The sequence below is a fragment of the Staurois parvus genome, unplaced genomic scaffold, assembly GCF_062004578.1.
Source record: "Staurois parvus isolate SC_StPar_1 unplaced genomic scaffold, SC_StPar_1.0 ptg000525l, whole genome shotgun sequence".
Lineage (NCBI taxonomy): Eukaryota > Metazoa > Chordata > Amphibia > Anura > Ranidae > Staurois > Staurois parvus.
This window is the reverse complement of record NW_028318321.1, coordinates 1,946,530-1,970,379: the sequence shown is the minus strand read 5'-3', so window position 1 is coordinate 1,970,379 and position 23,850 is coordinate 1,946,530. Positions and strand designations below refer to the sequence as shown.

At 40.2% G+C, this 23,850-nt stretch overlaps 1 protein-coding gene across 4 annotated transcripts in view; it reads left to right on the top strand.

Annotated features, from left to right (window-relative positions):
* STN1 (STN1 subunit of CST complex) overlaps window positions 1-10,707 on the top strand; it is a 75,286-nt gene extending 64,579 nt beyond the window's left edge. For all 4 annotated transcript variants that reach the window (XM_089690267.1, XM_089690268.1, XM_089690269.1 and 1 more), the window contains one exon: window positions 10,123-10,707. In XM_089690267.1, the coding sequence (XP_089546393.1) occupies window positions 10,123-10,280 (158 nt within the window). In that variant the 3' untranslated portion in view covers window positions 10,281-10,707. The remainder of the gene's footprint in view (window positions 1-10,122) is intronic.
* The last annotated feature ends 13,143 nt before the right edge of the window (window positions 10,708-23,850 follow it).

The following is a 23,850-nucleotide window of genomic DNA, read 5'->3' as shown; positions in this document are numbered from 1 at the left end:
TTGTTTATACCAATGCACAAAAGCATCAGGGTATACTAGAGTATGGCAACGTACAGCCATTCACTTCTGTGGATGGCTGTACACGTCAACTGCGGCTGCCCAGACAGGGAAAATAGTCCAGAATTCTATGCTAGAGTCTCAAAATGTTCTTTTTTTCTGTGCACAGAAAATGCTGAGATTTTACAATAGAGCCTCAAACATCCATATACATGAGACCTTAACCCCACAACGAAACCAATGCTCCAATCTGATCCTTGGCAGGCAAAGCTGCTCAAAGACATTCGCGTAAGCAAAATGACCTCCAGACTCCAGCTGTATTGGGATGAGGCTTGAATATGTGACCAGCTGCCTGAAACATAGGATGAATCATAAAAACCTAAAGACTGTACACACAGTGGTGGGAATTACTGTACATACATCACTGTTCATATCAGATACTGGAGGATACAAATGAGACCGTCTATTTCCCCACAGAATCCAGACATTCTCCTGTTGTCAGAATGAAGTTACTCACAAGAGTTATCATCACAAGTTGCTTCTATATATATTCAGCAATGAGAGGCACGCACATGAAACAGGCGCAAGGGTGTATAAGCACTTTATTAGGTTTGACTGACGCCTGGTTGCCAGGCATCATAAGGGCTTGTACGGTATTGTTGGAATGAGCTGGTAAATCTGTGTAGCTGCTGCAGACACCTATGGGCTACAAGTATGTCAACATAAAATAAAACACATCTACAGTGGTAATTATACCTACAGACCAATCTGCCATCCCACCACTCTAGTTAACACTTTTTTTTTTCACTTTCACCTTTTTTACACTTCAAGTGTATAGCCATTTTTGTTTCTTTATTGGATAGTGTTTGGAGGGATTAGAACCACTGTCTGCTGTTTATTGCGGTTTGTGGCTCTGCTGGATAGATTCACCTTCTTCATTTGTCCTGAATAACATTGTTCACAAAAATAGACAGTGATGGGAAATCCAAAATTTACAGTTGTCACTAAACAAGAGGCAAGGGTAAAAGTGACCTGTTCCAGGGACACCTGTCTAAGGCTCCGTCCACACGGAGCAGACTCCGCCTGGAGTCCACTTGCTTAGTGGGGAATCTGGCCACTGAACCCCACCGAGCGGATGGATGGTCCATGTCTGCCCAGCATAAGCAGAGCGGATACAGACACAGCCCGCTGTTTGTTATTGGCAGTCAGATGTAAATGGACTCTGCCTGTTTACTCCTGACTGCCATCTGATCCATTCTACTCGACATATGGGGAATGGATTCCCATCCATCTCTTTTTAGTGGATCGGATTGGATGTAGGTGGGTGTAAATAGACACAAGTCCGTTTACATCCGCTGCTCCATAGTGGAGAATGAAGGGTCTGATCGGGTCTGTCTAAATAGGCAGACCTGATCAGTCTTCCCTTTTGAAAGGGACCTTAAAGCATAGTTTGTAGAGATTTAAGCTGGCCATGCATGGCTCAAATTTGGAGCTGTGAATAGCCTTGCCAACACCACCTGGTTCAACAAAGTTGGGTTGAGAAATCAGAGGAGCTGGGTGGAAAAAAAGTCAGTCAATCAGCTACATTTTTTTTCAGGTATTCTGACAGCAGTGGGTGCTCGCTGTCAGAATACAATAGCTGCCACAGAGCAATTTGTGCATCCAAACTGTTTAGCATGGATTGGGGAATCAATGGAAACCTTGATATGCGTATGGCCAACTTAAAGGGCAATTCAGCTTTGGTGGGAAAAGAAATAGCAAATAACAAATAGAATATACAATATACAATTGCAACACAAGCTATATTGTAATTGAATTATTTTAAAAATTAAATTTCCTTTTAAATTTGCAGTGGTGTAATTTTTGGTAAATTCTAAATCAATATGGCAACCTGGAGGTCTTCTGTACACAGCTGGTATGCAGAATGTCTCCAGAAATGTAATTTCTTGCTTGTGTGATTTGCTAAATGATTTTCCCAGAAGTCTGCATAAAGTCAGATTTTAGGTATCCTCTGCAATAAAAATATCATTTTTGGTAAGATACTCTGAAAGGGATAATCACTTCTAAAGGGATGCAGACACTGCAACTTTCCTCATCGCCGTATGATATAAAGGACGAATTTAAAACCATGTGGGCCGGCGTTTCGCACTCTAAGCGTACGCAGCAATCAATTCTGGAAAAACTTGACGACCTAGAAAACCGCTCGCGCAGGAACAATCTGCGCGTCATAGACCTCCCAGAATCATACAACGCAGGTTCGCTGTCTGACATTTGTTCCACGCGCATACCGTCACTTTGTCAGGTTGAAAGGGCACACCGTCTTGGGGCACTTTCAAACAATAGACGTACGCCACGCTCTGTAATAGTCAGATACCTTAACAACGCTGACCGCGTTGCTATCCTGAATTCATTTCGCAACTCACGCTCTTTGCAAATAGAGGGGCACAAGTTTCTACTGTTTGCCGATTACTCTCAGGAAGACTCCCTCAAACGCAAAGAGTTCCAGCAAATATGCGTTACACTATACCAAAAAGGGATCAAATTCACCCTCACATACCCTGCTACACTCCGCTTCACGTTGTCTACAGGGGATGCTGAATACTTTATTCACCCAGAGGAAGCCCTCCAGTATCTGCAAACCACTCTACCGGATAGTGCGGGCCCTCTCAACTCACACCATGCCCCCCGAGGCCCAGGCCCAAGAGACCAGCACAGCCCGCGAAAAGACCAACCTAAGAAGCAACGCGTTAACTTTAATTCCGCCAAACTAAGACCACCCTGACGAAACTCTCAACCCGCATTTGGCTCTTCAGTATTTTCAACTATCTCACCACACATTGGTGATTAGTTCCACAATACAAGTGACTCTTTCCACTCGTTTTGCCTGTTTACTTACAGATAGTGATCCGCGTTATTGCTCTTTCAATACTTTGACAATTTCTATCTGCTGTTATGTTACAAAATCTACCAGTTCATCTAGGGCCTCTGGCTCCCAGTTATTGCTGTGCTTTTAGTGTACTCATTATATGCAGTATCTGGCTTTGACCAATGTGCTGCTGCCAATACTAGGGATTGCTGACCCTGTCCATTATGGCTAGATCATATCGATCATGGGGTCCATCTCACTCATTGTTTATAGATAAACAATCCCTTGTTGCAGGTTTCAAACCCTTTCATCCCCGGTTATGCTGGTCAAAGTTTGGAGGTACCATGCAGAATTATGTGAAGTCCAAAATACTTTTGAAGTTTATTGTTATTTTTGCTTACTACATGGACCCCTGTGGGGTCGCCTATACATCTCTGCTCTCTTCTACACCCCCCCTTCTCTAATCTCTCCCCTCTATCTACCTGGAGACCCCACAACATCTCAGCCCCATGCACTACACCAGAAACGTCTGGATAATGGTGAGGCTTTCATTAAACCTACATTGTATTGGAATAGACTCAGACCACATACAACCAACCCCTTAACTACGCTAACATGACACGCATAATATGGAATGTCAAGGGCCTGAGATTGCTGCATAAATGTATGGCCATTCTTTGGCATCTTAAGCGCCTAAAAGCAGACATAGCGTTTCTCCAGGAAACACACTTAACCCAAACCGATTTTGCACGCATGAAAAAACTATGGGTGGGTCTAGTTTTGGGCTTACCCTCGGTCAGTCATAAAGCAGGAGTACTTATTCTCATTCATAAACGACTCTCTCCTGACATTGTTTCGATAGAAATAGATGACGAAGGACATTATATCGCTGTACATATTAAATTAGGCTCCCCATCCCTGGCTTTGATTAATACTTATGCCCCAAATTCCTCGTCCAAGCAATTTTTTCAGAAGCTATCCCCTAAAATCTCGAATTACATGCATCTCCCCCTTGTTCTGGGAGGAGACTTCAACTCATGTATGAACACACAGGAGGATAGAACAAAATCAATAAATCTAACTCATATACCCCCTACCACTCAACCCTCATCACACACAACATTTAATGATTTTGCCCAAGCCCTACAACTCACGGACGTTTGGCATCTGGCACATCCTGAAGGGAGGGATTTCACCTTTTTCTCTCCTGTACACAATACTTTATCCAGAATTGATTACCTTTTTTCTAATCCCACTCTACTGCAAAAAATCACGGACTCCACCGTACATGACATTGTAATTTCTGACCACTCCCCGATTTCTCTAACTCTGCACAACTCACTACCCAACCAACACCCACCGACATGGCGTTTCTCTTCTTTTTTGGCAAATAACCAGGATTTATTCCAGGCCCTCCATAATACCTGGTCGGAATTCTGCGAAACAAACGCAGCCCATCACTCAAACCCAAACCTTTTTTTTGGGAAACAGGCAAGGCGGTGCTTTGCGGTAGGATCATCGCTTTCACCTCCACTTACAAAAGAAACATTCTCAGAAAATATACAGAGGCAAGTCATCTTCTAAGGCAGACGCAATCAGACTTAGCGAATCATAACTCACACGAAAATAGGAAAGCTTGGACTGACGCTAAATGACAATTTGACACATGGGCAGCAGCTCAAGAGACACTATACCAATCGCACACCGACCTACATTTTCACAAATTTGGCAACAAACCCGGTAAACTGTTAGCAAGATTATGTAAAAAACCTTTTATACCCACCCTCTTTATGTCTTTGAAAGACCCCCAGGGAACAGTGAAGAGTGAATCGAGTGAAATTTTAGCCATTTTAGAAAATTTCTTCCAGAAGTTGTATGACTCTGATCCTATAGACATTACCCGGGCCACCTTCTTTTTAGACCTTATCTCTGTACCCCACATAGATCTAACCGCGCTACAATCCCTGAATGCTCCAATATCCCAATCAGACATTGTGCTAGCCATCAAATCTCTTGCAAACGGTAAAGCCCCTGGACCTGCCGGCTACACAGCCGAATTTTATAAACTCATGGCTGACACCCTTTCCCCTACCCTACAGACAGTATTCCAGACAATTCAGGAGGGAGGAGAATACCTCCCTACCGGACTGCAAGCGCACATCAAATTGATAGCCAAAAAAGATAAAGATCCGACAGATCCTGGATCATATAGGCCAATATCTCTCCTGAACCTGGATGCAAAACTTTTATCAAAAATCATAGCCTCTCGATTAGCAGCTATACTACCCGCTCTCATACACCCCGTCACAAGCGGGCTTTGTACAGGGCCGCTCGGCCGCATCTAACATCCGTAAGGTAATTTCAGTTCTGAACCAAGCAGCAACTGGTGCACCCCATGATGCTGCAATTATCTCACTAGACGCTGAAAGGCCTTCGACAATGTCAATTTTGATTGGCTCTTTGTAACATTACAGAAATTTGGATTCGAGGGCCCTTTCATGCACCTGATTAGAGCCATGTCTTTGCGGCAGGTCACATATCCAACCCCATCCATCTTCAAAAGGGCACTAGACAGGGTTGCCCATTATCTCCCTTACTGTTCAACCTGGCCCTGGAACCCCTAGCACGCTTTTTACTGTTCCATTCTGACCTTCATGGAATTACGATAGGTCAACAAGAATTGCAAATCTTTTTGTTCGTGGATGACATTTCACTTCAAATCCATCCCTCGACTTGCCATACATTCAAGAGTCTTTTCAGATTTCCGCCTCTGTTCAGGCCTTCACATACATTTTTTTAAGAGTGAAGCTCTGCCATTGTTCCAAGCCCGCCCCCCTGTGTGGTCTCAAAACTCGATATTTAAAATAGCAACTAACAACATCACATACCTAGGTATAAAGATAGGGAAAAAGCTACAGTAGGTCGGATGCCACGCCGCCGGCACCATCTGGGTCAGTACAATTTTTGTTTCATTGGATTTGGCCCTCTCTGTTTATTTGAGTCCTGGTGAGAACTAGCCAGATCTACAGAGCAGCCGCATCCATCCGAGTACCAGGCAGTGAAAGTCATGCTGACCAGATCTGACCAGACCAGTTTGATGACACGGGAGGTCCAGTGATATTATATACAAATGCGCATAAAGATTGCGTATCTGGTGAGTGCACAATCTTTACATTTCTTATCACCTGGCAGTTCCAAATATTGAACGTCTGAGGATCATCTTGGATCTTAAGAGCACCCTTCCATTGGACTCTTTTATTAATTTTGCACTTCCTTCACTTCATAGCCACCATCCAGTGGCTTTATTTTATTAGCACACAGTCACTGTTTATTATGTGTGTTTGATTTTGAATTTCATTATTGTCTGCTAGGTTACATAGCGCTGCACCTCCCCCTCTTTTTATACATAAAGATAGGGAAACTAGCGTCATCTCTATACACGCTTAATTTCACACCCACGATTAACAAAATTATGGGGGAATTGGAGATGTGGAAGGACCTACCGCTCCCACTCTTGGGCAGATCACATCTGTTCAAGATGGTAAGCTTACCGAAACTTCTCAATCCACTCCAGACTATACCCCTACTCCTGAAACGCAGCAACATAACAAAGTTAAACTGAGCAATTTCCAAAATAACGCCCACGCATAGTACTTGCCAAATTATTTCTTCAATGTAGTGAGGGAGGTTTCTTGCCTGCTTCGTATCTGTTTGGACTGGCTGACCCACTCCTCCAAGTACTCCAACTATCTCATTGAGTCTGCTATAGCATCTCCGTAGGATCTCATGGCCCTTCTACATTCAAATATTAATTCTCTCCCACCACATCTAAAACACAATTCGCTCATTTGCAACACCTGGCGAGAAGTCAGACGCAAGTTGGGGGTCTCTCCGTGGCTCTTTCACTTTCTACCTATCCATCACAATCCCTCTTTTACTCCTCCACATTCTCATGCAGCCTATGAACTGTGGTTCCCACATAATTTAGTTATGGTACAACATCTCTATGACACCTCTATAGGTTCCCCAAAGCCTCTTCATCATATCCTACAAACCTACAACTTACCCTCTCATCATTTTGTTCTACAAGTAAGAAACTTCGTAGACACTGTCGCACCACTCAAATCCACTAGGTTTTGTGCGACTATAATTGATATTCTGGCAAACTCCAGCAACTATAAAATTTCAAAAATATACAGACCCCTAAATCTTTTATACACAAAACCACTGGATTCATCCAACTCTGTGAAATCCTGGATCAAAGACTTTGATAATACATTCTCAGCTGACCAACTAATATCAGGATTCAACACCACATGTGCCTTTAACCTAAACGAATTTTGGCGTGAACAACAGCTGAAAATCCTACACCGAGCCTATGTGCCCTGCTTCTACTCAAGAACTGACCCAGCTCTGTCCACATGCCCTCTGTGCGGTAGCTACAAACCTTCACTACGTCATAGACTTTGGATCTGCCCTGCTATATCTACCTTCTGGAAGCAAGTTATCAACTTTGTTAATTTTATTACCACCTCCCAGTTGACTCTTGACCCACTACTTCTTCTCTTCGGTTACATGGACGATGCAGTTACAAATTCATCCCCTTCTCAAACATCAACCTTCAGAAACCACAAGTGCAATATCTACGAAAATGGAAGTCCTACATCTCAGGATCTTTTTCTGTACAAGAGCAAACATTTTTTCTTCAGAATTCCAGCGTGTTAAGTCGTTACTTAAAACCCCATTTAGGATATGTAGCATTGGAGCCTGTCATACAGTAACCTGAACGATACTTTTCCCTGTTTTTTTTTTTTATATTATATTATTGGTATACTGTCATGTTGATATGAGGTTGATCTGCAACTTTTCATCTCTATCTGCTTCCTTTTCTTTTCTTTCAATAATACTCAATTTGTCTCTATCTGAGATCGGATCTGTCGCTATGACTACAAGCACGGGGCAAACTGAACCTTTAATCTCTACACACTATAGGTCTACACGGACATCTAGAGCTCGACATTCCACCTCCACCGCCCCTAGTGGATTCCAGAACCACCAAAATCTGACTTCCATCCCCTATATCACTTCTTCTTTCTTTTCTTTTTTTTTTTTCTTGCTTCCAGTCAATCCAGTACTCTTTCTCAACACTCACCCATACCTCACATATCCTCTGCACCACCTGTCCTACACCCCTTTCCAGATCATCGGGGGCCCCGGGTAACATTTGTTCTCACCTCTTGGCTCCCCTCTCCTCCCCTCATTCTCTCCTTCCCCTTCTTCTATATTTCATCATTCCTAACGTAAAATTAGGCTTTTTCATCTGCCCTCCCCCTTCTGCTTTCATCAATCCTTTGGTTCGATTGATAGCCCTATTTCCATAATCCCCTACTCTTTTCTTCCCACTTTCCAACACCTTTCCCTCTATACACCCATTGCTTTCCCTATATTCTTATTCAGCCCCCGATTATGTCTATCACATATCTACACTTATCCTTTTTTTTATCGGTAGGTTGGTGGCAGATATCCTGGCGACATCTATGATCTTCCTATGTTCCCAGCATTAGAATCTGATCATTCATGCTGCAACCTCACCTTCTCTTTCTAAACTTTCGATTATAACTATTAATGACTTATCTTTGCCCCTACATTTGCTTTCTTCTAACCACTTTTACATTTATACCTCCCTACCTGCTCAGGTGCGGAAATCTTCCAATCTGATGACGTACAAAGTTTATTAAGCAACGGGCATATTTATTTATATTTTGTGATCAAAAGATAATTTGATATAATCTTCCTAAGTTGTTAAGATGTCATGTACATGTATTTTGTCTATTCGCCACCCTATCCTGTTTTTTCTTTTGTGAAAACCCAATAAATATTCTTTAAAAAAAAAAAAAGGAATCAATGCATCAGCTGAATTATAATGAAAACGTCATAACATTCAGAATCACATAATCAAACATTTTTTTCTTTAGAGTAGAAACAATTTGGAATCTGCAACCAATATTGCTAAAACCCGGCAATGAATATTGACTATCCAGAGGGGATTGTTTTTTTTTTTCTCAGCAAAAATGGAGTTACTCTTTAATTCTCAGTTCTCAAGAGATTTCATGTTCTTCCAGACATGAAATCTCTTGAGTGAGAAACAGGCAGCAAAAACTAAGCTTACAGTGTTTTTATCCTTCTATCTTCTATTAAAAAATACACTTTCTTGTTTTGACTTACAATCAAGAGGAGTAATAAAAAACATAATGTATGATTACCTTTAAATGCTAATTATTGAAAACATATTTTGATTATGTGTTCAATGATTCTACATGTAGAGTTTCACACAATAGTAAAGCTAATTAGGATGTTGTAAAAAGAGAGAGGAAGATTGAAATGTAATTTTTTCCTAAGAAGCATATATTTATCCTATTAGATTCAGTAAAATTTTGCGGAAGCAAATGCCACACAATCCAGTTCTTTGGAATGAGGCAATATCAGTCACCGGTTTGATATCCCCAGTTGCACAGTTATACAGTTTATGCACTACAGTTATTTGGATGGTTGAAAATGTAGAGGATAAATATATCTGGTATTGTCAATAACCGCTAATTACTTTAGAGCTCTGTCATATTCTACTGTAAGCTAAAGAGAAACTGAAATCTGATTATTAAGCACAACACAGTAACACAATATCGTAGTCAGATTTTAGCTATCTTTTTCTTTGCAGTTCTGAGAATAGTAATTAGTCACATTCGACTATCCAAGAACATGATGGGAGGCCTGATTTATGAAACCACTCTGTTCTTTACAAACTTTCCCAACTCCCATCACGTCCTTGGACAATCAATATCTGCCTTGACACATTCCATGGTGAATGGATTAAGGTGATGGATTTACCCCTTTTATTTTAGCTGAGGAAATTTCATAGATGAGTGGTGAAATGTTTTCAAGATTGCAGAACAAATTGAATGACCTGGATAAATGAGAACCTTTATTTGCATTGGAGAATAAAGCTTTATGCATTGTAGGTGGACTGGAGGTGCAGTCCATCGAAAAAAGTCCTGCTTGCTGCATCCTTGATGTGATTTCCAGCTAGGCATACATTACATAGGAACGAATAGTAATATGTAAAACATGCAATATGCATATGTACATAAAATATAAAAATAATAAAGAATCTAGTTGCTTGCGACACCTTTCACTTCCTTTCTTCCCTACACATATTTTTACACACCTGTAACTATAAATGCTATCTTTTTTATTTATTGTAGATGCAGAGAAGGGATGTCACTTCCTCCATATTTTGAACTGTATACAACAAGGTTTTGGGTCCTGCATAAATGAAGCCATACTGCAGAGAGTCATTGATGCACTTGAACAGAACAGTGACATTGTCAGCACAATGGAAAAATACTACACTGCCGTCTGATATCATACTGCAGCCACTAACTGTCCTGATCTTAGTGGTCCAAAAATGGATTCCTGTATTGGAGCAGTGGGAGAAATCATGACCAAAGTCATAACCTGGGGGACCCCAACTGAGAGTTTGGCTCAGTGCCAGTCAATGATCCAGTAAAAGCATCATCGCAGCATTGAGAAAAGACTCATCTTCCTGTAATATTGTATGGGAGACATTGCTGAATCCTGCCTCATATTTTTCATCCATTGGGCTCCTGGGAACATTTTAACATTTCAGATTACAGAATGAAAAGACACCACATTATAAAGGATATGATGTTTTTATTCTTATTAAAGGAAGTAGTTCTTGTTTTAACCACAGCAAAGATAATCAAACATCTAGAGTCAGAGTGCTGACATTTAGTATTAATAAAGACCATTATTTACCAAAAGTAAAACACCTTTTGTTTTTGAAAAACAATTATTCTTACTGTGAAAATGTCTTTATATCGTCCTTCTATCTGTATTGTTGCGACCACTGATATGTACTATTTTCCAGTTTTTTATAATGGGCCAAAGTGCAGTTTATATGTCATCTTCCTGCTAATAATAACAGTTCACGTCACTTTGCAGCTTACATCATACAAGTGGGCGTTCTTTCCTCCTACATCGCTTTGCAGAAAGAGAATGTGAGGACACAGCGTATATGGACATGTACACTCGTAGCCTCTGAATCTTCTTTAAGCACTTTTGAGTAGGTGGCTATGTAGGGAGATATTGACATCATTTACACTTTAATATAACATACAGTATATCATACATATCCTTATATACTTCTCTTTGGGGAGAATCAACCTGACGTCTTGTTGGGACAGAACATGAGAGGATATTGCCAACAGTGCAATAAAGCACTTTTTTTAAAAGTAGAATGGGGAAGGGTTAGCATTTCTGTCAAGTTTTTATTGCTGTTTTACATTTCCCTGACGGGACCCAGACAAAAAATTAAACATGACACAGGTTCTAACCCTTCCCAATTCTTTCCTACAATGCAAAAATAGAAACTTTTTTTCCTTGTAATAGGAACAGCTAAGAGTACCTGGCACCCTAGCAGAGTCGGTTTGTTATCACCCCTTCATTACCTCATGCAGTATGCCATCAGGTATAGTATTAGGATGATCACTATATCATGAGCTACATAGTTTTTTCCTACTTTAATCCTTTCAAGATCAGAGGTGACTAATACCTAGATGCCCAGGCCAAATTTAGCAGAATCAGAATGCAATGGTTAACAGACGTGCATGTTGGAAATTTTCATTTTGGATGCATTCATTCATTAAAAAATTTTGTTTTGCTGTATTTGTTATGTTAAACCAATTCCTTTTTGGAATTTGTTTCATATCTTCAGCATTTATTTCATATATTCGTTGGTCTTGGTGGCGTCAAAACATTTTTCAGTTATTCTGGAAGATTCCTATATATATGATATACACTGCTCAAAAAATTAAATGAACACTTTGAAAATAAATCAGATCTCAATGGGGAAAAATATCATGCTGGATATCTATACTGATATGGACTGGGTAATGTGTTAGGAATGTAGGGATGTCCCACCATTTGATGGAAATGAAAATTATCAACTTACAGAGGACTGAATTCAAAGACACCCTGAAAATTAAAGTGAAAAAATGAAGCAGCAGGCTAGTCCATTTTCCTGAAATTTCATTGCAATCAACTCAAAATGGTATTCATTAGTTTGTATGGCCCCCACGTGCTTGTATGCATGCCTGACAACAATGGCGCATGCTCCTAATGAGACGACGGATGGTGTCCTGGGGTATTTCCTCCCAGATCTGGAACAGGGCATCACTGAGCTCCTGGACAGTTTGAGGTGCAACCAGCGTCGTATGGACTTAAACATGATATCCCAAAGTTGTTCTATTGGATTTAGGTCAGGCGAGTGTGGGGGCCATTCAATGGTATCAATTCCTTCATCCTCCAGGAACTGCCTGCATACTCTTGCCACATGAGGCCGGGCATTGTCTTGCACCAGGAGGAACCCCGGACCCACTGCACTAGCGTAGGGTCTGCAATGGGTCCAAGGATTTCATCCCGATGCCTAATGGCAGTCAGGGTACCATTGTCTAGCCTGTAGAGGTCTGTGAGTCCCTCCATGGATATGCCTCCCCAGACCATCACTGACCCACCACCAAAACGGTCATGATGAACGAAGTTACAGGCAGAATAACTTTTTCCACGGCTTCTCCAGACCCTTTCACGTCTGTCACGTGCTCAGGGTGAACCTGCTCTCATCTGTGAAAAGCACGGTGCCAGTGGCGGACCTGCCAATTCTGGTGTGTAATGGCAAATGCCAGTCAAACTCTATGGTGCCGGGCAGTGAGCACAGGACCCACTAGAGGACATTGGGTCTCCTAGATTGTAAGCTCCAAGGAGCAGGGCCCTCAAATCCCTCTTATATTGAATTGTATTGTCTCCTGTTATGCTGTAAAGCGCTGAGCAAACTGTTGGCGCTATATAAATCCTGTATAATAATAATAATAATTGGGCCCTCAGGCCTCCCTCATGAAGTCTGTTTCTGATTGATCAGAGACATTCACACCAGTGGCCTGCTGGAAGTCATTTTAAGGCTCTGGCAGTGCTCATCCTGTTCCTCTTTGCACAAAGGAGCAGATACCAATCCTGCTGATGGGTTAAGGAGCTTCACTGTCCAGCTCTCCTAGAGTAACTGACTGTCTTCTGGAATCTCCTCCATGCTCTTGAGACAACCTTCTGGCAATGGCACATATTGATGTTCCATCCTAGAGGAGTTGGACTGCCTGTGCAACCTCTGTAGGGTCCAGGTATCGCCCCATGCTACTAGTAGTAGACACTGTTAGTAGTAGACACTGATCCTAGCCAAATGCAAAACTAGGGAAAAACAGTCAGAAAAGATGAGTAGGAAAACAAATGTCAGTGGCCTCCTCCTATAAAACCATTCCTGTTTTGGGGGTTGTCTCATTGTTGCCCATCCAGTGCACCTGTTGTTAATTTCATTAACACCAAAGCACCTGAAACTGATTAACAACCCCCTCTGCTACTTAACTGTCCAGATCAATATCCCAGGAGTTTAATTGATGATGCTATACTCTGATTGAAAAGTGTTCCTTTCATTTTTTGAGCAGTGTATTATCGAATCAAACAGATTCAAATCGTAATGTATTCAATGTTTTCAGATGCTAGTCCAACCCACCAAGAGAAATGACATAAGCTGATTACACAATATCGACTGGCATGATGTGCATCCTAATTAACCTCCTTGGCGGTATTCCCGAGTGTAGCTCGGGGTAACATTTCAGTACCAAGAGCGGTAACCCCGAGCTACACTCGGGAATACCATGCGGCACTGCTCCGGCATTTGTTCTTCACTTACCTTACCCTACGCACCCGCAATGTGTCCCCTGCAGCATCCCCGGCCATCTCCTCCGGTTGATGCCGGCATCCGGCTTCTGTGTCCTGTCCCTGTGACGTCGGGACGTACAGGCGCCGAGGGAAATTTAAAAATTTAAAGAAAATGTCTTTTTTTTTTTTTACATTTTACATAGTAAAACATTGCTGTCTCAACCAATTTCACATACATTTTGTCCCTACTGCTTTGTCCTGTGCCCTGCCTGCATTTTGTCTGTTCTTTCTGCCTGGAAACTGAGAAACGTCCATGGCATCCAAAAAGTGTCCCTTTAGGTCAGCTAGAGAACAGCGATAGTAAATCAGAACCACTTGCAGAATTGAGTGATAATGATTCGTGGGGGAAATTCGTCATCAGACACTGAAAACGATTTTGCGACTGAGCTCAGCAATGTGCGAACTTGGCGTTATATTTCAAATTTCAGTGTTTTTGGTTTGATTATATTATTGAATTAAATGTATTATTATTATATTATTATTTTTTAAGAGTATTTATTAAATTATAATTTATGATTTCGTGTTTCAAATTTTATCATCCCCGGGATGTTTACTAGACTCTTGTTCAAACAGATTTCAGTGAGTTATTCCTAAAAATTACAGCCTACATTAAAAAAACTACATATTTCCATGCAAAAAAATGGTACCGCTTTCAGCACCAAAGATCGGAAAGAATCATACCGCCAAGGAGGTTAAGGAATGGAACAAATTTGAAAATTTAATTCATTTCCCCATGGGCATGAACTATTATCACATAATGTGCCATCATCTGAATCAAGCTAATTCATTCATTTATTACTTTTTTCGGATTCATTGACATTTAATACTATGTCCATTCAGAGATTTGTATGCATCCGAATCTCCAAAAATTAATTTTTTGCTTGAAAAACAAATTGTGATGAAAAGAAATGCACATCTAATGGTTAACTTGACAGTAATTCTAACAACAAATGAGCATACATAAATAATATATTTATATAATTTATATAAAATATGTTTAGGTTTAGAAACATTAGGCTCTTATTTGTTACACTGTTATAAAAAAAATGTTCACAAGTGAAATCTCCTGCGCTCAATGACCCAGGCGGGTGGCGAATAGATGGAACCAGACCTGGAAAGATCGACCACCAATGCATGTAGAGTTGTGCAGCTCCAAATAAGCCTGGGGAAGCCCAACCAATACTGCAAATTGAAACAAAAACGAGAAGCGCACCAACCTTGCGCATTACCTCAGTAACCAAAATGTATTAATTATAAAATAATACTCACAAACAGCGAATAAAAATCAGGCATGTAAGTCCTGAAAGATAAAGAGCCAGCGCGGATCCCATCATGGGGGTAGATACTCAGTACAGCTGGCACGTTCCGAAGGGCATCCCTTCTTCATCAGAGCTACTGATGAAGAAGGGATGCCCTTCGAAACGCGTCCGTTGGCTCTTTATCTTTCAGGTCCCTTTGAGGACTTACATGCCTGATTTTTATTCGCTGTTTGTGAATATTATTTTATAATTATTACATTTTGGTTACTGAGGTAATGCGCAAGGTTGGTGCGCTTCTCGTTTTTGTTTCGATTTGCAATAAAAAAAATGTTCCCTGTCTTTGTTATAGACTGACAAATGCACAAAACTGAAAACATATTTTTTCTATTTTTTAGTTTATTATTTTTAATAATGTAACTGTATTTGAAAATTACATGAAAAAGCAGGCATTGCAGACTAAAGATTGCTGTGTTCATCTGGCATATATTTTTAATAAAACAGTGCTCACAAGGCTTATTTTTTTAAAAGAAGCCTCCAGCCTGTATGTGATCACTATGCCATAGCTGACCCTCTAATTGTTTCTTCCTTGTCAATGGGGATCCCAGCTGTGAGTGACAATTGGGACTGAGATCCAGCAACAGAGCAAAATGTTAACTGCTGGCTCTCAAAGAGGAGTATTTATTAATGTGTTTCCTGTAAGGGCAGGAGGGGTTTAAACCTGGTCCTTTATAATCTGCTGAGGATAAGGAATGGTCAAACAGAGAGGCAAATATTCAAATTTGTACAACTGTAACTCACAGTTAGAGATGTGGGACATCATCACAACTCTGTCTATAATAAAAGTATTGCTTCCTTGGTATTGTTAAGAGATTCTCTTTTGTGGACATTTTAGATGCAGTTTGTACTTTGCGAAGTTATATGTAGAAAGTTTTATTGCAGCATTAATCAGTAGTATTTTGAATTCTCTATTAAAAATAATACTTTCAATAATTATATAACAAAACAGAAATGTCATCTACAAAAGAAGAAGATGTGTAGCCCAAACTAGTATTTCATTTTACTTACTGCATTTCTTTTTGCTACTGTACTAGTACTTTATACATTTGCTGATGAGTATGGCTAATCACAACTGAACCAAGAAGGAATTAAAGCCATCTTTCTGCTGAGATATTACAGGACATGTGAGCAACACTATTCTTTTAATAAATGAATAGGCCTTCTCTTTTTTACTATATGCTCTTAAAATATTTCTTAGTTTACATAATGCTTGGCATAAGAACTATTACTCCATCACAGCTGTTTCCATATATTTGGAACTGTTCTATAGTCTAAAAGGATATAAAAATGCAATAAACCAGTTTTCATTGCCATAACAAATGTCCCTGGGTTGTTGCACACCACTTTCTTTAGTTCCATACCTTCTGCCATGGTTCCACGTCTCCAAATTCTGTGTTTTTAAAGTTGATCTCAAAAAGTAAAGATTTGCTGGTGCAAAGGATGACTGTGGCTAAGCACCCTGAAGCAAGTAGCCTTTTACTTTGAATGCCTCCTGAGAATTACCTAGGCACTAATGTTCCTGTAGCCCCTTACTACATATCCACCCTCTGTTTCCTCTGAATGCTTTTCTCACTAGATCTGGTGATGTCACTACTGTGTTGCTCTATGTTCCACTGATGGCCTGCAGTAAAAACATTTGTTTCTACTTTTACATTTTGTGGATCTGTGCTTTGTGTATCTCTTCCGCTGCTTTTTGATAATTCCCCCCAACCAGCCATCAGAACACCAATCTTTTCAGATAGCTGTTAATGGATCTGACAAAGGGAGGCAGCAGAGACCTGCTGGTGGAGAGTGTAAAGTCTAGTACACATGAAAAAAAAATAAAATCATACAAAAAATACCGCTTTTGAAGCGATTGTACGATAAAATGTTGGTATGACCTGGTTTGTTTAACCAGTAGAGTTTTCATCCAAAAATACAATACAAATACATTACATCACTTCTGATTGTCTTTCTAAAATATGGTTGAAAGAACATCAATCCACTGAATGAAAGAAGCAGGCCAGGGACAGTCAGGCTAGGGAGAGAAGGACAATATGTTGGATGTCCATCAGCCAGGAAATGAGGAAGGCCCTGTTTGACTTGCTGGAGCTTTTAATGTACTGTACACTATGAGAAGCTCACAGTGTGTGGTGAAACCAGATCTTGCCATGAAGATCCATAAAGGCATTCCAGTTGAAGGATGACAATGCATTGTGCCAGTCTTTCTATCATGCCACTGCGTTGTCACCTTAAAACATAGGCTTCCGATGGAGAATACAACTGCTTTCCATCAGACAATACCCAGGCATGGCCCATATGCCATGCAATTGTCTCCGGTGTGTATGCATATAAACAAGAAGTGGCTTCAGGTTATCGACATCGAGACACAACAAAGGTTGGAAAAAAGGTAAAAACAGATATTTTATTTAAAAGAACCAAACAATTGTTCATGATACAGTACTGTATATAGTGCTAAAATGTCATCCAGATGGGGTTTAACTCTATTGTAACTCTTTACAGGTATTAGAATACAATCTTCTTCTCGCTGGTGGTCCTGTAAAACGAAAGTGGCCTTAAAACATTTGGGGCATTGATTGAACAAGTATGCACCAGTCATGGTTATTTTGTTAAAAATGTTTTAAGCAGATTCTTCTTTAACCACTTCCTGTCTGGCCCATGTATATAAACGGCCAGACGGGACCAGTGCAGGAGCTGGTTGCCGATCATAAACGGCGCTTGCCATTTTAGCCTGTGCGAGCTCCCTGGAGGACACAGCGTAACACCGATCGCTGTACAGGACCTCTGTGTGAGGTCTCGATCATGTGATCACTGATTGGCCAATCAGTGATCACATGAGCAGTAGTAAACAAGATGTCACTTCTGACATCATTGCTTACTACTTGTGAATTCTGTGAATGATCACAGAGATCACATGGTACAAGGTTATTCACAACAGCCTTGTACCATATGACAAGCTGTGACCAATCACAGCTCACAGTATTTCTCAATGGCTGAAAGAATACAGCTAGAGAGAAAGAGAAATGATTGCTTTTACAGCCTTTATGGTGACACTGTACTGCTAGGGTGATAGTATGCTAAAAAAAAACAAAAACAAATAATACAAAAAAATTCAATAAAAATGTAAAAAAAAGTTAGAAAAATTATAATTTTTGGTTATAAACTAATTTGGGTTATTTGTTTTTACTAAAAAGATAACTGAATAAGTTTTGGCCAAGATTTATGAAGAACAATTATTTATTTGCAAAATGTTATAAGAAAAACACTTTTAAAATTTTTGGACTTTTTCATTTATATAGCAAAAAAAAAAAAAAAATCCCAGTGGTGAATTAATACCACCAGCATAAAGTTTTATCTGTCTCAAAAAAATACTAAAAAATTCATATGGGTACAGTGTTGCATGACCGCTCAATTGTCATTCAAGGCGTGAGAGCACTGAAAGCTGAAAATTGGCCTGGACAGGAAGGGGGTAAAAGTGTCCGGACTGGAAGTGGTTAAGGTAACAATCTCCAGGCAAGTTCTTTTATTGTCTGGAGGTACAACAGTGCTGCTATTTTCTGGATGCGTCATGCAAGAAATTCAGCACCTTTTGAACCTGTGGTTTTCTAGGGTTACATAGCATAGCTATGCAGTCACAGAATCTTAGCACAGACCTCCAATTCCTGAGTGCAATGATATCTGAGATAATGCAGACTGAGATATATATATATAATGGGACTTGTATGGTGTTCTACCCTAGCCTTGAAAGCTTTTTCTAATTAAAGAACACCCCCAAACACTGGCCGTTACCACCCTTGAAAGCTTTCTGTAATTAGAGATTATTTTGCAAAAATAACATTACTGGTCCTTGACAGTCCTAATCACCACTGCAATCACTTCTTTGCCCTTAAGTCCACTTACTGATTTCATTTGTAACCATGGAAACACTAATTTAAAACTGAGGAGTGCCTCTGGTGGGCTGTGAAGTCTAAAATCCAGCCAGTAAATGGAGCTGTGAGAGGAAGTAACATTAGAATTAAACATTTAAATTGGTATTTTGTTTTCTTAGCTGAGGCAAAGTAATTGAGCAAAGCATATGCTCAGATGATGTCAGAGTGTCAGATTTTAGATGATAGGTAGGACAAAATTCTCTACAAGCATCGATTCTGAAAAGATTCAACTTGAAAGCGTATAAAAACTGTACATGAAGATTATGTTCTAATAAAGGGATACATGAAATATACAATTACTGACAGCAGAAGTCCATGCATCTATTTATGAGGGATCAAACAACTGTTATGTGTGCATTTTTTCGTAAACTTTTGTTGTTTTATGACAGTTTTTGGTTTAATCCTGTTTTATGAGTGATTTTATTAGAGAAAATTGCCAAATGTCCCTTTTCCAATTCACCATTTTTAACTATTTCTCAACTAATTGTACCCATTTAGTACTAAAATGAACCATATATAAAGAGGACAAAACATTATTATTATTATACAGGATTTATATAGCGCCAACAGTTTGCTCAGCGCTTTACAATATAAGGGAGACAGTACAGCAACAATACAGTTCAATACAAGAGGGTTTTGAGGGCCCTGCTCCTCGGAGCTTACAATCTAGGATCTAGGAGAAAACATAGACAATACAGCACTAAAATTGTAGCAGAAGCTGTCGAGCACGTCGCTGGATCAGAGGGGGCTCAGGTAAGGATTTGGGGGGGGGGGTCGCTGCTCAAAGGTTTTTTTTTACCTTCATGAATAGAATATATGAAGGTAAAAAACCTTGAGCCTTTAGAACCAATTTGAGGAACTTACAATCTAAGCTCCCTAACTCACATGCATATATACACATACCAGAGCCATTTTACATAAGAGCCAATTAGGCTGCATTCACACCTACGCAACATAGAAACACGAGAAGAAATGCACATTTTTGCCCGCATTTCTGAAAAAGCGCAAAAAAGGGAACAAAAATTGTGCATCACACTTGCTTTGCCATTATTTGGTAATGGCAACCCAAATACAATAGTAGTTTTTCCGCACGAAAAAACGGGCTTGGCTCGTTGTCTCAAAAATTATAATTGCGATTCTATGGTGCGGGACACACAGCCTATTCAAACCAATGAACTGTCATGCCAAAAATGCGCTGCTCAAGTGTGAATGCAGCCTTAACTTACCACCAGGAATCCCTCGCAAGCACAAGAAGAACATGCAGACTACATGCAGGTAGTGTGGGGGTTGGGATTCAAAGCAGTGAACCTAATCCTGCAAGGCAGAAGTGCAAACCACTAAGCCACTGTGCTACCCCCCCCCCCCCCCTCTTTTTTTTTGTTTTTTTTTTACAAAAAAGTTACTATTTCCTGGAAATATGCCACTTTAATTCACAATTCAAGACCAGTTTATTCTTTTTTTTCCAGCTGTTCAATTTCTTAGAAATGTAGTGGAAAGTAGCTGAGGCGTGTAGGCCTTCCCTGGTGGGCTATAACATTTTCCTCTGACTTGTGTAAGTGCCTATTACACACACAAAGTTTATGCAATTTGTTGGAGAGTTCTGTGAGAACGTTACCCGTCCTTTTCTTTTCTCAGCAGATGTAAGGGTGAGCATGATACAATGATACTGAAAAGGCTTGACACACTACTCTGTAGGGAAGCATTCTGTGTGTGCTGCAGTGCCAATCATTTTCAGAGGTACTCCAACGCATATCCAGAATGCAGCTGTAATACAATACATAATGCACAATGTGTGTTGTGCTGCAAGAAACGTGCAGCAGGACCTTCATTTTTATGCGTTAATGTACAATGTAAAAAAATACAGCAGGACCTACATTTTTGTATACTGCAGTACATGGGATTTATTCCTATAAACGCTAAAAGGTTGTACACGGACAATGATATGATTTTACATTTGACAGCACACATTCTCAACATATATATAATACCAAACAAATATAGAGTACCAAAGAAAACCAAATCAAGTACTGCAAGGTCACCAATTTTAGGATTAGGAGGCTAAATATCAAAGAGCCAATGGAAATGGATAGGTGAGGCGGTCACGTTATGCTTTCCACCTCATCCAGTCAGAGAACATTTTGCATGCAGTGAAGAAATGCAAAGTATTCTCTGAATGCCGTACAATCGACCTCCTGTGTTCACAGTGCATCAGGCTGGCCGCTTAGTTCGGGACTCAGAAATGGAGATCACTGGAGTAGCCGGTTCTACTTCAGTGATTTCCAGCTTCCAGGGGTATCAGCCAGGTATGGTATATTCATAGTTACATTATTCTGAGCAGGAGCAATGTAACTATGTATAAAATATTCTTACCTGGAATTCCTCTTTAATAATTATGGGCTTCATGAGTGACACTTCATACATTTACCCTCATCTGTGTTAATCAATATATACACAAGTAAAAAAATAAATATAAATAAATATATGTGTCACAAAATAAAAGGTTATCAAAGGCACCCTGGAGGAGGTGCGAAACGCATCGACGTAACTTCCGGTTCCCGTGGCTACGTCTTGACATCATATCCGGTGAGTGGAGCACACGCCAGATGCTGCGCTCCAGAAGTCCTCTTTGCTGAGGTCTGATGTGGATTGCTGTCAGTGTATATACTTTAGGAGCTCTGCACCTGACAGATAGAAATTTCTTTCTTGTGGGAATGACATAAAGGCGTTTGTTGTTTAATAGGCATGTGAGTGCATAGCACGCATTTGATTTTAATAATTAAAACTTTTGCAGTATTACACTATTAGTTTTTTTTCTTCTTTATACCCATCGATATGTGTGGGAGTTCCCTCGGTTGAAGTCTCTTCTGAAGCAGTGAGAACCTTTATCATGGAGGATATGTAATATCCACAAAGCTTGTTTAAGAGTCCAATACACCTGGTGAGTGCAGTATGTGTTGAATGTTACGGGTGGTGTAAATGCACGGAAATCTTAACATACAGCACTGCTGAGTATAAAATTGGAGCACATTGGAATTGGACATTCGGTGACCATATGAATGCAAACCTGGCTTGAAAAAGGTTAAAAAAGCTCAAATGTAGGTCAAATATATATAAAGCAGCACAGTGATTAGCTGCAGTTGGCTTTCTTTACAACTTACCTTTTCACAGAGCAGGTCCAGTGTCACCCTGTATAGGTTGTATGCCGACGATCCCTGCAGGATGGATCAGATCTGCGGATTGAACATAATGGAGTCTGATCCATTATGCTCAATCCGCACATCCGATCCATTCTGCAGGGATCGTTGGCGGGGGTGTCACCATGTGTTATCGCACTGGGTGACATCAACCCTAGGAACACCCCTGATTGACATAGACCCTTTAAATGTCTACAACCACTATTTTTGCCCACCATAGTGTGGTAACCCTAACTGCCTAGCTTTCAAGCTAAACGTTTACTAGACAACACCACTATTTATCTCTACCCTCCTAAATGATTAAATATTCAATATTATTTAAAAATGTATATTATCAGAGCAAAACTAGGGGAAAAGCTAAAACTCTATTAAGCTTTCTGTATTTCTATGTTACAATAATGAGAGGATTTTAGATAGTATAGATTGGCCAAGATTTAACATTTTTACTTGTTTTCACATTTTCAAGTGTTTTGGGAACAACAGTTTTGGCCTGTCCTCTATGTACCCCATGCAGATCTCAAGGCAGGCAGTAGACAAAACATTTAATAACATTTTCTGGTCCAGAGAAACCTGTCGGCTATTCTTCCTACTACAATAATTGACCTTTCACTTTAGATTCCTCCTAATATGTGGAACCTCCTCTAATCTCTTCACTATGCCTGTGTGTGGCTGTACTTTAATCCAGTAAATGGTTGTGAGTCATCACATTGATATAAAATGTCATAGGACAAAGCTTTACATAGCTGTTGTTTTTTTAACTGAACTTTTGTCTTAAAGGCAACCTGAGATGCAAAAAAATACAAAGGCTGACATTGCTGTCCTCTTTTTGAAAATTGCGTAGCTGCCTGGCACTCCCTGGCTTCTAATTCACTAGCAACAAGTATACAACTGAGTATGAATCAGAACTCCTGATTGGCATTTTTAATCCAGGTCAGTGACTCAAATACTGAAACCATTAAATCAACCCTGATAGTTAGGCAACTAGGATTTTCACAAGGAAAATCATTATGGTAGCCACAGTATAATGCGGCCTCTGGTGTGAACCACCCTTTTGTGCACCATGATGTTGGTGTGTTACAGCTTGGAGAAGATGCTAAGGAAAGTAATGACCTAATACGGCATGTTGTAATTAAGTTTTGGGGGTTTACTAAGTCGGCCTTTCTCAATCAGGTTTCCCAGGCACCCTGGGGTGCCTTGAGGTTTCTTCAGGGGTGCCTTGGCAAAATGTCTAAAAACTTCCCAAAACATGTATACAAGCCAGCGGATGGAACAAGCCGGCCTTTCGGTTACACAAAGTCACATGTTTTCATTGTGAATCATTATGACCTTCTAGCTGCCGGTGTCCTGACAACCAATGCCATCATCAGTTGATAAGGAGGATGTCAGCTGCCTGCACAGCATCCTAGTTTGATCATCCCCTGTCCCTCTCCATCAGTGCAGGGGTCACATTAGCTCAGTGATGGAGAAAAACTGAGGGAGTAGAGAAACAATGGAATACTAGTCAGTACCAGTGTGCAAAAGTGTATTTGCTTTGGAAGAATAAATCACCTCTAATGTTGTGTGTTCTACATGTGTGGATGTTGCTGCATTATATAAAACTATTAGAATAGTTTTTCATATTTTAGAATGTGGTGCCTCAAGACCGTCCATAATTTTCAAAGGGTGCCTCAGGACTGTCCATATTTTCAAAGGGTGCCTTGACTGAA